General features: G+C 44.6%; 1 protein-coding gene across 1 annotated transcript; it reads left to right on the forward strand.

The window, feature by feature from the left end:
* Positions 1–10086: 10086 nt before the first annotated feature.
* On the forward strand, positions 10087–15032 carry LOC132498970 (keratin, type II cytoskeletal 6A-like). Its single transcript, XM_060113281.1, has 10 exons — positions 10087–10351; positions 10403–10656; positions 11636–11850; positions 12194–12254; positions 12399–12494; positions 12621–12785; positions 13264–13389; positions 14214–14434; positions 14650–14684; positions 14797–15032. The coding sequence occupies exons 1-10, from the start codon at positions 10087–10089 to the stop codon at positions 15030–15032; spliced, it is 1674 nt and encodes a 557-aa protein (XP_059969264.1).

Raw genomic sequence — 15032 nt, forward strand, 5'->3', positions numbered from 1 at the left:
TGTAAAAAATGTCACTGGTAATTTGATAGGGATTGCATTGAATCTGTAGATTGCTTTGGGTAGTATAATCATTTTCACAATATTGATTCTTCCAATCCAAGAACATGGTATATCTCTCCATCTATTTGTGTCATTTTTAATTTCTTTCATCAGTGTCTTATAGTTTTCTGCATACAGGTCTTTTGTCTCCCTAGGTAGGTTTATTCCTAGGTATTTTATTCTTTTTGTTGCAATGGTAATGGGAGTGTTTCCTTAATTTCTCTTTCAGATTTTTCATCATTAGTGTATAGGAATGCAAGAGATTTCTGTGCATTAATTTTGTATCCTGCAACTTTAGCAAATTCATTGATCAGCTCTAGTAGTTTTCTGGTGGCATCTTTAGGATTCTCTATATATAGTATCATGTCATCTGCAAACAGTGACAGTTTTACTTCTTCTTTTCCAATTTGTGTTCCATATATTTCTTTTTCTTCTCTGATTGCCGTGGCTAGGACTTCCAAAACTATGTTGAATAATAGTGGCGAGAGTGGACATCCTTGTCTTGTTCCTGATCTTAGAGGAAATGTTTTCAGTTTTTCACCACTGAGAACGATGTTTGCTGTGGGTTTGTCATATATGGCCTTTCTTATGTTGAGGTAGGTTGCCTCTATGCCCACTTTCTGGAGAGTTTATTTTATCATAAATGGTGTTGAATTTTGTCAAAAGCTTTTTCTGCATCTATCGAGATGATCATATGGTTTTTATTTTTCAATTTTTTCATATTGTGTATCACATTGATTGCTTTGCGTATGATGAAGAATCCTTGCATCCCTAAGATAAACCCCACTTGATCATGGTGTATGATCCTTTTAATGTGTTGTTGGATTCTGTTTGCTAGTATTTTGTTGAGGGTTTTTGCATATATATTCATCAGTGATTTTGGTCTGTAATTTTCTTTTTTAGTAGTATCTTTGTCTGGTTTTGGTATCAGGGTGATGGTGGCCTCATAGAATCAGTTTGGGAGTGTTCCTTCCTCTGCAACTTTTTGGAAGAGTTTGAGAAGGATGGGTGTTAGCTCTTCTCTAAATGTTTGATAGAATTCACCTGTGAAGCCATCTGGTCCTGAACTTTTGTTTTTTGGAAGATTTTTAATCACAGTTTCAATTTCATTACTTGTGATTGGTCTGTTCATATTTTCTATTTCTTCCTGTTTCAGTCTTGGAAGGCTATACCTTTCTAAGAATTTGTCCATTTCTTCCAGGTTGTCCAATTTATTGGCATAGAGTTGCTTGTAGTAGTCTCTTAGGATGATTAGTATTTCTGCGGTATCAGTTGTAATCTCTCCTTTTTCATTTCTAATTTTATTGATTTGAGTCCTCTCCCTCTTTTTCTTGATGAGTTTGGCTAATGGTTTATCAATTTAGTTTATCTTCTCAAAGAACCAGCTTTCAGTTTTATTGATCTTTGCTATTGTTTTCTTTGTTTCTATTTCTTTTATTTCTGCTCTTATCTTTGTGATTTATTTCCTTCTGGTAACTTTGGGTTTTGTTTTTTCTTCTTTCTCTAGTTCCCTTAGGTGTAAGGTTAGATGGTTTCGTTGAGATTTTTCTTGTTTCTTGAAACAAGAAAAATTCTTGTTTTGCCATAAAATTCCCTCTTAGAACGGCTTTTGCTGCATCCCATAGGTTTTGGATCATCATGTTTTCATTTTCATTTGTCTCTAGGTATTTTTTTATTTCCCCTTTGATTTCTTCAGTGATCTCTTGGTTATTTAGTAACGTATTGTTTAGCTTCCATGTGTTTGTGCTTTTTTACGTTTTTTTCCCTGTAACTGATTTCTAATCTCATAGCATTGAGACAAAAATAAACAAATGGGACCTAATGAAACTTAAAAGCTTTTGCAAAGCAAAGGAAACTACAAAAAAGATGAAAAAACAACCCTCAGAATGGGAGAAAATATTTGCAAATGAATCAATGGACAAAGGATTAATCTTCCAAATATATAAATGGTCCATGCAGCTGAATATTAAAAAAACAAACAACCCAATCCAAAAATGAGCAGAAGACCTAAATAGACATTTCTCCAAAGAAGACATACAGATGGCCAAGAAGCACATGAAAAGCTGCTCAATATCACTAATTATTAGAGAAATGCAAATCAAAACTACAATGAGGTATCACCTCACACCAGTTAGAATGGGCATCATCAGAAAATCTACAAACAACAAATGCTGGAGACGGTGTGGAGAAAAGGGAACCCTCTTGCACTGTTGGTGGGAATGTAAATTGATACAGCCACTATGGAGAACAGTATGGGAGTTCCTTAGAAAACTAAAAATAGAATTACCATATGACCCAGCAAGCCCACTACTGGGCATATACCCAGAGAAAACCATAATTCAAAAAGACACATGCACCCCAATGCTCATTGCAGCACTATTAGGTCATGGAAGCAAACTAAATGCCCATCAACAGATGAATGGATAAAGGAGATGTGGTACATATATACAATGGAATATTACTCAGCCATAGAAAGAAACGAAATTGGGTCATTTGTACAGACGTGGATGAATCTAGAGACTGTCATACAGAGTGAAGTAAGTCAGAAAGAAGAACAACTATCGTATATCCACATATATGTGGAACCTAGAAAAATGGTACAGATGAACCGGTTTGCAGGGCAGAAATTGAGACACAGATGTAGAGAACAAACATATGGACACCAAGGGGGGGAAATGGCGGGGGGGGGGATGGCGGTGTGATGAATTGGGAGATTGGGGTTGACATATATACACTAATATGTATAAAATGGATAACTAATAAGAACCTTCTGTATAAAAAAATAAATAAAATAAAAAAACACAAAAACCAGTACATGATGTTTATAGCAGTATAGATTCATCGACTGTAGAAACTGTGCCACTCTGATGTGGGATGTTGATTGTGGGGAATGCTATGTGTGTGAGGGGGCAGGGAGTGTATGGGAACTCTTTACATCATGTTCAATTTTGTTGTGAACCTAAAACTGCTCTAAAAATGAAAGTCTAACGTTAAAAAATGATCCAACCATTTTAGAAAACTGATATACGTTTACTCATCTGTGTGTGTATGTGTGTGCGTGAGAGAGAGAGAGGAATGGAATTTTCTATGGCTCTGGTTATATACACATAAGATGTGCCTGGCTGGGCTGGCTGTACATTTCCTCTTGATGCAGCAGTTACATTCCTAGGTACTTATTTAAGGAAAATGAAACATATGTCAACACAAAGACTCACAAGTATGCTCATAACTGTTTAATGGACGGTAACCCCAAATTGGAAATATTTTAGGAACCCACAAGTCAGAATGGGTAAAGAAACTGTGGTTTATTCATACAATGGTACAGTACTCAGCCATAAAAAGAATGAACTACCAATATTCACAACCAACTGGATGAATCTCAAAAACATTTTGCTGACTGAAAAAACTACACACACACAAATATATACATATATATTTATAAATATGTAAGTAAATGCTGTGTGATTCCATTTATATAAAATTCTAAAATAAATTAATTCAAGGTGGAAAAATCAAAACAGTGATTGCTTTAGGCAGTGGGCTTAAAGGGAAAGGGCACAGAGGAATTTTCTGGAGGAATGGAAGTGCTCTATGTCTTGATATTGTGTGGATACAGAAGTGAGCAAATTTGTCAAAATTATTTGAACACCACACTTAAGATCTGTGCATTTCACTGTATATAAACTATACCTCAATAAACACAAAAATTTTTAAGAGAAAGAATATTTCATGTTTCAAATTTCTAAAGTGGAAACGGGAAAGAAAAAAGTAAATCAGGAATGGAATCTAGATTAGCCAATCATAAATCATAGATCAACAGTTTCTGCCACAGGGTCCAAACTTTTCTAGCCATCTTGAATGTTCTTCTGGGCCTATCGGAAAAATTCAAGCTATTTTCTGGAAGTGGCTGAGGGAAGGGCAGAGGAAAATCGGAAGGAAGCTAAATGTATCAGATCCAACCTGAGGTCTCCTTTGCAATGTTAGTTCTACAGACTTGTGCCAGAGTATCAATGATCTGTTACTAATTCCAACCCTAGGTTTAAAGTAAGATTATAAAGGATTAACAAATGGAAGTAGCCATTGAATGCCAAGAAATCTCAGAGGAGACAGTTGGAGGCATGTTTTCTCTCTAGGACATTCAGATGGTTTTGAGATGAACTTTTTGGGGGTAGGAATTACTCCAAATCATCCTGAATTGGTGGGGAGAATTACCCAGTACATTCATAATTAACCAATATTTCCCCTTTACTGAAATAAAGGGAGTTTAACCAGAAGGCAGATGTAGTAAGACATCATCCTATAAGGTGCATCTTTTCTAATCACTCATATTATTTAAGTCAGATACTTCGTGTATCTTATTAAAATGTTGGAGAATTTTCACCCAACTATACTTTTTTTTTTTAATGACACAGTATAGAGAGGTGGACCCTGCAGAGGTGAGGAGGTGAAAACCAGAAGCTCAAAGAGGAGATAGACATAAGAAGGGAGGCAAGGATGTGAGGGAGGCAGTGGAGAGAGAAAGAAACCAGTCCACTGGTAACTCTTCTTGGGCACTTTCTTGGTCTCCCCTGGAGCCCTGGCTTGGCTCTCTTCAACCTCTGTTCCTACCGAGGACTGAGGACATATGACAAAGGAGGCTCTAGCCCCTTGTCCTCTTCCCCATGCTCTTTTTTGCTGCTCATCCCAGGCATACTCCACACTAGCCCTGGGGTTCAGCTTGTTCTCTCCCCATCCTCACATCTTCTCTAAAACACTTCTCACCTCCTGCATCACTCTTGCTTCAGAGCATTAAAATGCCTCACTCACGAGATACCAATTGCTCCTACTCCTCCAACTAGTTTCCCCACATCAATTAGGAAAGCCAAATGTTGTCCCTTTCATCCAAATATGCCTTCAGTCCCAGCCCAATGATGCACTTATCAGTGACTTATATTTTCAAGTGCACCTACCTACCCAATACCAGTATATACAGGGCGAGTCAAAAAGAAATGAACATTTCCAAACATGTATTACTCAGTAACTAGGTTTTATAAGAAGAGGTACCAAAATCAGTTGAAAGGACAAATCGGAGGTGCTTTTTTTTCTATAACTGTACAAACACTCAATTTTTGTCCCTCAAGGCACATGACATGCTTCCATTCTGTAGGCTAATAATTGCACCAACTCATCCCAGACTCTTTGTTGAATATGACTTTTGATAGTTGAAATGGCAACCACAAGTTTCCCTTCATCTCCTCCAGGCTATGAGGAAGAGGTGGGACAAACACGTGGTTCTTGACTTACACCCCCTAGAAGTCACATGGAGTGACATCTGGAGACTTCGGACTGTAGTTCCAGAGGTCAATACTTTGAACCAAGCATATCACTGAGCACCGTGGAAGGTGTTCTTTCCATGACATCTGGAACCCACGATTGACTTAAGGTAGAGCCCCATCCTGCTGGAAGACGGAGTTGTCAGAAACTACCTGCAGCTGTGAATAAAGCCACGCAGGTATCATATCCAGATATGCGACCCCATCACTGTGCTCTCTGCCAAAAATGGGTGGACTCTGTGTGTGAAAATTGAGATATACAAGGGAAGCTCTACTGTTTAGTGCATACTACATGTTTATATACAGCATGGTTACTAAGTAATACAATTTTGAAAGTTTCAATACTTTCTGAACAACTCTGTATATCATAGAAGGCTGCACTTTCCACTCCAAATTTTGGTGCTGAGACAGGCTGGGACCTGGGACCTGGTACCTGGCACCCTTTGCTGCAGTGCTTGCACCTGGACAAACGTCTCCTTGAACAACAAAATACAAAGAAACTTATAAGGGACTAAAAATAACTGTATATGTGCAGTTGGGGCAAATTATGGACAACAAGATACAAAAAGACCAAACAAACCTAACTTCCACTTCTGAAGAGCTGGGAGCAAAAGCAGGGTACTGCACATGCCCCCTGCACACAACACCACCAAAGGGGTGGCCAAATCACTAAGTCACCCCTCCAGCCCGACCCCTAGACACACCCCTACCTTCACCCTATATAAGGAACAAGCTCGCTCCTGAGCTAGCAAGGAAATATGTTACTTGTTCTCACTCCCCACTGCTGCAGTAGGGGTCCCAATAAAGCCTTGCCTGAATTTCTTGTCTGACCTCTGATCAATTTCTATTGATTAAGGAGGCTAAGAACCCTGGTCCCTGATAGTGTTAATGTCTCTATCCTTTACATGTGTGGTTGCATGTGTTTCTCTTTCAATGGGTGCTCCCCAGGGACAAGACTGGGTCTGTGGGATTCCCTCTGAACAGCATCATCCTGCTCTGGGTCTTGCAGGATTAGGCACTTAGTCTTAAGCTTTTGACGGAATGTGACAATGGCCTATTCCTCATTCTCATCTGCCAGCTCCATCCAGGGAGGCAGAAAGACGAGGCAAATCCTCTTGAGGCAGACTTTCCATGGGCTCAGCCTTCAGGGGAATCCCTCCTGCCTTCCTCCATGCTGGGAAAAATGCAAGGAGTACAGTTTAATCCTTGGGCCCTAGAACAAAGGCCTTCCTCATTCCATGGCCATGAGGGACACCACCAGCCTGGATGGAGCTTCTCCCAGCAGAGTAGAGGCTGGGTTCAGCAGTCTGCTGAGGAGGAGGCTGGCTGTTGCTGGAGTTACTCATGGAGCTTTGCTTCAGTTTCTCTCACATAGTTGCCTGAATTATCATTCTTTGTTTTAATCTTATTATGAAGGTCTGGCTTCCCCAGTTTTCTCCTCTGGGAAAATATAACTCCCCTGTGCTCCACCATGGGACATGATTCAGGATCACTGGGAAGATTTCATCTGAGAAGTCAATTCTCTAAACATCCAGTGGGTCCCCACTGCCTATGAACACAACCCTCTCCTGGGCGCTAAAACAGGGGAAGAAGGCAGAGTACTGCATTCCAGAAGAGGGAAGAAGTACAGCTTAGTCCAGGGAGGCAGTCTAAAAATGGGTTAGGGAACACGGCACACTTCCCACACCCAGACAAAGAAAGATAGAGAAAATCAAGGGCAAATGAACCACTTGCCCTTGACCTTTTAAGAGTAGTGGGACTTGAAAAGAGTGGACAGAAATGGATCAGCCACAGGGTCCCTCCTGCCTGACTCCCCCTTCACTCTCTCAGGAGCCCTCATCATCTCTCATGAGCCCTCTCAGTGGACATGACTCAGGGTCAGGGTCCCTGGAATTGGTTCCTAGAACAGCATTCCCTGGCAGGTGGTGATGGGGAATATTGGGGGGGGGGTGAGAAAGTATATATATATATGAATGACTTATAAATCTACCAATAGGAGAAATACTTGTGTCAGGAAATGAAACAAACATGATACTTTACATTGCTGATGCTATCTGGTGCACATGCCAAATTTCACATTGGATAATATGTTGAAGTTAAATCATCCTCTGATAGGCTAAATGGTTGAATGTGATGTTCCTGCTGCAATTGAATTATATAATTCATTGGAGGATGAGTCTGCTCCCACCCTGGAAAAGATATACAATTAGTACTAAAAGAGGAACTGATCTGATCACCTGTGCTGTTTGACAGAAGCCTGTCCCCGTGTGCACAGCCCAGAGGAGAGATAAGGACCCGGAAGAGGGTTACAGCAGAGAACCTGACTCCACAGGAGGGAGAGGGCAGCCTGCCACGCTCTCTCCTAGGACTTGGATGCTGCCTTCCTCTGACCACCGCTTCCTTCCAGCCCCTTGAGCAAGGAGCTGCTGCTGGAGAAGAGCTCTTCCCTGCCTGCTGCTCTGAGTGCCAGCGAGCTTGCAAATCACTCTTCTGATCTCGTGCCTCTGCATGGCCTCCAGGAGCAAGGACAAACTTCTACCTGCAGCTTCTGGCCTTACTAATGTGGCACAAACCTGCAACACTGGTCTCATTTTCTCCCCACCCCTCCCAGACATATGCAGGCTGTCCCTGTGTTCTGTTCTTGAAGCTTCTTGTGGGTCCCTGAACACACCAAACTTCTTCATACTTCCATTATAATGATGATATTAGCTCATCTTCATTGAGAACTTATGTGCAGACACTGTGCTAAGACTTCTACGTGAATTATTTCATGTAATCCTCACATCACTGTGAGATAGGTACTATTTTCATCCCCCAGTTTAGAGCTCTAAAAATAAGTAATTTGCGTAAAGACCACGGGAGCCCGGGAGCCTGAGCACTCTGTCTCCAGAGCCCTTGCTCTTAACCAGGGGTTGGCACATTTTTCTTTAAAGGGCCATCTAATAAATCTTTTAAGCTTTGCCAGTCATACACTCTTCTGTTGCAACCATTACTCAACTCTGCCATTGCAATGTGAAAGCAGACACAGACATGGGACATTAACATAGACACAGGACATTGGACAAATGCATGTTGCTCCAACTTGACTTGCCAACCCTTCCTCCTCTCCTGGCCTCATCCATGCCAAGTCTAAAGAATCTATCCCAAGAGCGTAGCTCAGAACACCATGCCATGGAAAGGAAAGCTTCTTTCTCAGAACTGGGTGGAATCACATTTCTTGGTAAAGCATTGTGCAACCAGGGTGGAGGAAGGGGAGCTGCTTCCATTGCCTTGAGAAGGTGCCTCTTTCCTGCCAGATGCTGAGTTAGCACTCCTTTGGGTAGGGAATGCCCTGCTCTCCTGGATGCTGTGCCTCCATAACACTGGAGAGATTGAATTGTTTATAAAATAGTCACAAGAGCTTTTCTCAGGCTCATCTCAATAGGGGAGTTTGTCTTTCCTCCCTTGGTTGTCAAGTAACCAGATATTCTCATAAATCACCATGCCTACAATTGCTCTCAACATTCCTCTTAGTGCTTAATGTATGGACTAAGAAATGAATCTCTTTCCCCATAAACCAAACACCATTCTCACTTGACAGCCTTCCCACCCTCTAAGAATGTGTCTGGGGATTTGAGATTTCAAGCACTGAGGTTAGAAATATAAATTTGGAATTTACTTGTGACATCATCACACTTGTAAAGGCACATTTTTATGATTCACTGCTTCTATATGCCCCTCAACTTTCTGTGCACACCACAGTAAGATATATAATTCTTGATTCTTAAGAAATGTCAGAATCTATGGGCATCAAAATGCAGTGAATTCCCTTAATGATTTTTGTCCTACTCATTTTAGCTTCTTTAAATTAAGCTCTAAGTTAACATTCCAAAAAGACAGAGAAAAAGGTGTCTATGAATTTCATTTGGTTAAAAAAATGTACAGGGTCATCAGGTCAATGGGAAAACAAACACTAGGGAGGGAGGTGCAGGCATAGGTAGAAATCACAAGAAGTCAGATCTCTGGGCAGGGTGGGCTTGGGTGATCTCCTATCCTATCATGAAACTGCCAATTCCACACAGGACAGAGTTGCTCTTATGCTGTAAAAACTCAGCTCCTCTGTCCCTCTTGCCTTTCGAAAGAGGGTCATGTCCCCAAAGTAGCCCCCATTCCCAGGTCAGGCCACCAGAAAAGCAGCCAGGAGCTCCAGAAGGACAGGTTCAAACATGGCGGAAAAACGCCACAAGCCACTTCTTGCTCAGGCCACAGGGCAAATGCCTATTAGCTCTCAGAGGCAGTCCAACTTGATGGGAAGGGTGGTGCTGGTGGAAGAGAAAAACTGTGTGGGAAAGGGGCATGCAGAACAGTGTCTGAGTAAGCAGAAGGAGGGGGCAATTATCACAGATCAACTTGTCTCCTTTGTTTGAGAACATGACTAACACATGACTTCAGTAAATTTACATCCAGACTTATTGTGTTGTGATCAAGTCAAGGCTAGAAGCCAGGAGAATTTCTCCACGAGTAAAGGATGCCAAAGAAGCAAGATTCATACTTCATACCTTCATAGTGCCTGGGGGTGATCTCACTGTTTGTAAAGCCCAGCCTTCCCAACCTGCAGGCTCACCTTCCAGCAATGAGCCTAGCCCATTTTCTCCATATATAAGCCACTGCTGCGAACCTCGTCTCACCGATCTGCTCCTCTCAGCTCTACCCTCCAACTCTCACGCCCTCCTCAGCCTCTTCGACTTCAGGAACCATGACTTCCAGATCCACCGTGAGAAGCCAAAGCAGCAGCCGTAAAGTCTTCAGGGCCGGCTCAGCCAGAGTCCCTGGGGTCGGCCGCTCTGGCTTCTGCAGCGTGCCCATGTCCTGCTCCAGGGGCAGTGGTGGCCTCATTGGAGTGGGTGGAGGAGCTAGCTTTGGCAGCCGCAGCCTCTATGGTGTGGGGGGCTCCAAGAGGATCTCCTTCGGAGGGGGCAGCTGTGCCCTCGGTGGTGGATACGGCAGCAGAGCTGGAAGCGGTTTTGGCTTTGGAGGCGGAGCCAGGAGTGGATTTGGTTTTGGTGGTGGAGCTGGTGGTGGCTTTGGGCTCGGTGGTGGAGCTGGTGGTGGCTTTGGGCTCGGTGGTGGAGCTGGCTTTGGTGGTGGCTATGGGGGCCCTGGCTTCCCCGTATGCCCCCCTGGAGGCATCCAAGAGGTCACCATCAACCAGAGTCTCCTGACTCCCCTCAACCTGAAAATCGACCCCACCATCCAGCAAGTCAAGACTCAGGAGCGGGAGCAGATCAAGACCCTCAACAACAGGTTCGCCTCCTTCATCGACAAGGTGAGCTGGGAGCACCTGCCCTCCACTGGGATTTCAGAGTCCCCAGTCGAGAGACACAATCAATGTCCTACCAGGGGGAGACTTGGGAGAGAGGGAGGGGGAGACTCGGGAGAGAGGGAGGAGGGGACTCGGGCTAGCTCTCCACTGGGATGCAGGACAGGCTCCATGTGGACCACAGGTAGAAGGCGATAAAAATCATTTACAACTACTGATCCGTTAAATGTCTTCATTCCTGCCTGGGAAGCATTCTCCACTCTTGATAACCCTCAAGCAAAGGAAAGGAACTGAGAGAATGGAATGAGTTAGCTTGATCTTCTGAAGGGTCTAAGAAATTAAAAAGGGAATTACAGTGGAAACAGCACTTGAGCCTTAGTTGGGGTGGCGGCGGGGAAGGAAAGAAGATAAAAAACCAAAGGAAATGCCATGAAAAAAAGACTCAGAAACATGTATATGTGCATAGACATAATTAACTTGTAGAACCAGATCATGAGCATTAAGGGAGCTTGTTTTAGAAGGACCCATGCACTAGATGGGAAAGAAGATTAAATCCTATCATCAATAGGGTTGGATTTTAAACATTAGATTCTAAACATTTGACATCCCTTTAACTGAGATCCACTCTATAAAATAACTCTGTGCAATATACAAGAGAAATACTATTTTAAAGTACATTTGTGATTGTGCTTATCAAGAGGAAGAAAAGAAATGTTGAAAGTCACTGACTGACAGGCTCCATAATCGAGAAGAGGGACTATCTGATAGCTCCCTGGGGAAACTTGGCCAGTGAGATCTGTGTGGTGTGAAGGAAAACAGTCAGGGGAGCAGAACTGTCAGCCTGAGCCTCTGTACATGCTCTGGAGTAGCCCAGAACCATGGGGACCATCAGATCTGCTTGGGGACAGTCAACTCACCTCTCTTCTGTCCTTCCTTCCTTCCTTCTTTCCTTTGTTGGACAAATAACCATCTTGTCTTTCTCCAGGTCCGATTCCTGGAGCAGCAGAACAAGGTCCTGGAAACCAAGTGGGCCCTGCTGCAGGAGCAGGGCACCACGACCGTGAAGCAGAACCTGGAGCCTTTGTTCGAGCAGTACATCAACAATCTCAGGAGACAGCTGGACAGCCTTGCCGCGGAGAGAAGCCGCCTGGACTCAGAGTTCAGGGGGATGCAGGACACAGTAGAGGACTTCAAGAAGAAGTGAGTTACAAGAGAGAAAAGGGCTCAGTTTCCTGAAGCCCATGCTTCAAGTCTATTAGATGACCAGGTCCAAATGAGGGCATGATTCTTAGTAAAACGAGTCCATGGAAATGAAACCACAATGCTCGCCTAAACACAAACCCCGAAGAACAAAAGGGCCATACAGGTGGATGGGGAGAGTAAAGATGTAAACAATATAGGGACCACAGAATTCATCTTTTAGGCTTACAGGCAGGAAAGCTCCATTTGGATATATCCGTTGTGGGAAATTGGGATCCCAGGCTGCCTTTTCTGTATCATCTTCACCACTGACTCAATTAGGTTTTACCCTTTCTAATTCCAGATATGAAGATGAAATCAACAAGCGCATGTCAGCAGAGAATGAATTTGTGAACCTGAAGAAGGTGAGATGAGTAAGATCAGGGGTTCATGTTTCTTTGCCAAAGGAGAGGACTCTGAGAAAAGAATAATCAGGGAGACTAAAGGAGGAGAGGACGGGGAAGGAGGGCTTGGCTCATCTGATCCCAAGTTGTTGGCTTCTTCCCCAGGATGTAGATGCTGCTTACATGAATAAGGTTGAGCTACAAGCCAATGCAGATGCTCTCATAGATGAGATCAACTTCCTCAGAGCCCTCTATGACGCAGTAAGCATCTTTCCACACTCTGTTTTATTGAATCTAAAGAGATTTGCAAAGGATGGAAAATCTTAGGCTTGGGTATCTCTGTAAACGTCATGGGAAAAGAGGTTCTGACGATCTCATGTTCTGCAGGAACTGTCTCAGGTGCAAACCCACATCTCAGACACTTCTGTCGTCCTCTCCATGGACAACAACCGCACCCTGGACCTGGACAGCATCATCGCTGAAGTCAAAGCCCAATATGAGGAGATCGCTCGGAGGAGCCGGGAGGAGGCTGAGTCCTGGTACAAGTGCAAGGTGAGCAGTGAGGGGGAAGCTGATGAAGAATCCCTGTGCCCCCTCCCTGAAGAGCACCAAGGCTTCCTGAGACTTCACTGGGGAAATCTACATCTAGGAAGCGGGGGTCCTCTCAAAGAACGTGTACCCTGAACCAACAGAGTAGATCTTTACAGTATGTATGTCCAAGTCTAGTAAGTCAAAGAACCTAAATGTAGGACAAAAGCTACTGTAGATAAAGGCCAAGGGATCTTTGCTTTAGCTTCACCCTGATGCTGGTTCTCAGAAACAGTACAGAGGATGTTCTGGTCCTGAAGAGAACCAGGCAGTCAGCGTTCCTACCAAGGGTGGTGTGTGATGGGTGTACAGTGTCCATGACCTTGTAACACCAATTTTCTTAAAACGCCTTGTGGAGAAACCATTAGCTTCGATTTGTGAAAACCTTGATTAGTGTCCTGTGAAGCCCATTGACACCATCCTCTATCCCTCTGGTTTACAGTACGAGGAGCTGCAGGTGTCGGCCTGCAGACATGGGGATGACCTGTGCAACACCAAGCAGGAGATCTCTGAGATCAACCGCATGATCCAGAGGCTGAGATCTGAGATCGACCATGTCAAGAAGCAGGTATGGTGGGGACCATGGAGGAGAAAAGCATCCTTTCCTTCCTAGACCACCAGGGATCATCAACCACCACGTAGGGAATTCCTGGGCACTGAGGGAACAGCAGGGAGGGGAGGACATGTACTTCCTCCCTTAGTGAGTTCCCACAGGTTAGAGAGATGGATCCCAACCCAAGAGCAGGAAACAAACGCATGACAGGACCAATCCCGACTGGTCAGCGGTACAAAGATACAGTCTTGAGGCACTGAAATGAGATTCCATAAGAGGAATGATTGATTTGGGAATGCAAGACACAAGTTGGCAAAGAAAAGGCCAGGCCAGAAAGTGTGAGGAAGATTGCTGCAAATATGCTCAGACTCGATGTGAAAAAGAAGCTGAGAAAAGACACAGGACAAATGAGGGTTTTCCAAAAATGTGAAGTGGAAGGAAGGCAAGGTGGCAACAGTTTAAAGTGAAATCATCTCCTCACTGTGGGTGTCTGTGGTTTTGTGTGAGTTAGTGTGCGTCCACATGAACGTACCCAAACTGTCAACATTCAGAAGAAGCCAGTGGGTCCATTTCTTCCAATGTCCCCTGGTCTTGGGTCTGCTGTAGTATCTTCCAGCAGTCACCACCTCCATCCTCATTAGGGTGGTTAACACAGAGGCGCATAGGGAGCTCCTAGCCTAGTTCAGGTTTGCAGAACGGAAAAAGACTGGACAAAAAAATCAAACCCCCTTTTCCATGGAATCTGGGCTCTAGAGCTCTTCCTCACTGGGAAAGAAGAACCATGGTTCGTCTCCTCAGGAGTCCAGATTGCAGGTTCATCTGCCCATCTTCCCCTCTAGTGCACCAACCTGCAATCCGCCATCGCCGATGCTGAGCAGCGGGGGGAGATGGCCCTCAAGGACGCCAAGAACAAACTGGCCGAACTGGAGAACGCCCTGCAGAAGGCCAAGCAGAACATGGCGCAGCTACTGAAGGACTACCAGGAGCTCATGAATGTCAAGCTGGCTCTGGACGTGGAGATTGCCACCTACAGGAAGCTGCTGGAGGGCGAGGAGTGCAGGTGAGTCACACAACCTCCTCAAACAGCTGGGGCCATCTCCAAGGTGTCCAGCCAGTGAGCACCAGTGGAAGGCACTCTAGTCGTGGCCATAATGCCACTCCCAGAAAGCCACGTAGAAGGCACGTTCCCCGTGGGCTCTCCTCAAGCCAAAGCTTCCCACGCCGGTCCAGCTCTGTCTCTGTGGTCTCATGATGGTTGTGTCTCCTCTCTCCTAGGCTGTATGGGGAAGGCGCTGGACAAGTCAACATCTGTAAGTACCTTCACTTGCCTCCCTCCCCCCCCTTGTGCTCTTCTGACTGGACTCTGTGTGGCAGAGTGGGCTCACCATGTCTTGTCACGGCCTTGTCCCCTTGCCTCTCCAGCCGTGGTACAGTCCACCAGCTCCAGTGGCTATGGCGGTGCCGGCGGTGCCAGCAGTGGCTTAGCCGTGGGCGGAGGCGGTTGCTACTCCTACGGCAGTGGTCAAAGCGGTGGAGGTGGCTTCAGTTCCGGCAGCGGCAGAGCCATGGCGGGTGGCCTCTTCTCCTCCGGGGGCAGCAGTTGCACCGTCAAATACACCACCACCTCCTCCTCCGGCAGGAAGGGCTACAAGCGTTGA

This window comes from Mesoplodon densirostris, chromosome 11 (genome assembly GCF_025265405.1).
Source record: "Mesoplodon densirostris isolate mMesDen1 chromosome 11, mMesDen1 primary haplotype, whole genome shotgun sequence".
NCBI lineage: Eukaryota > Metazoa > Chordata > Mammalia > Artiodactyla > Ziphiidae > Mesoplodon > Mesoplodon densirostris.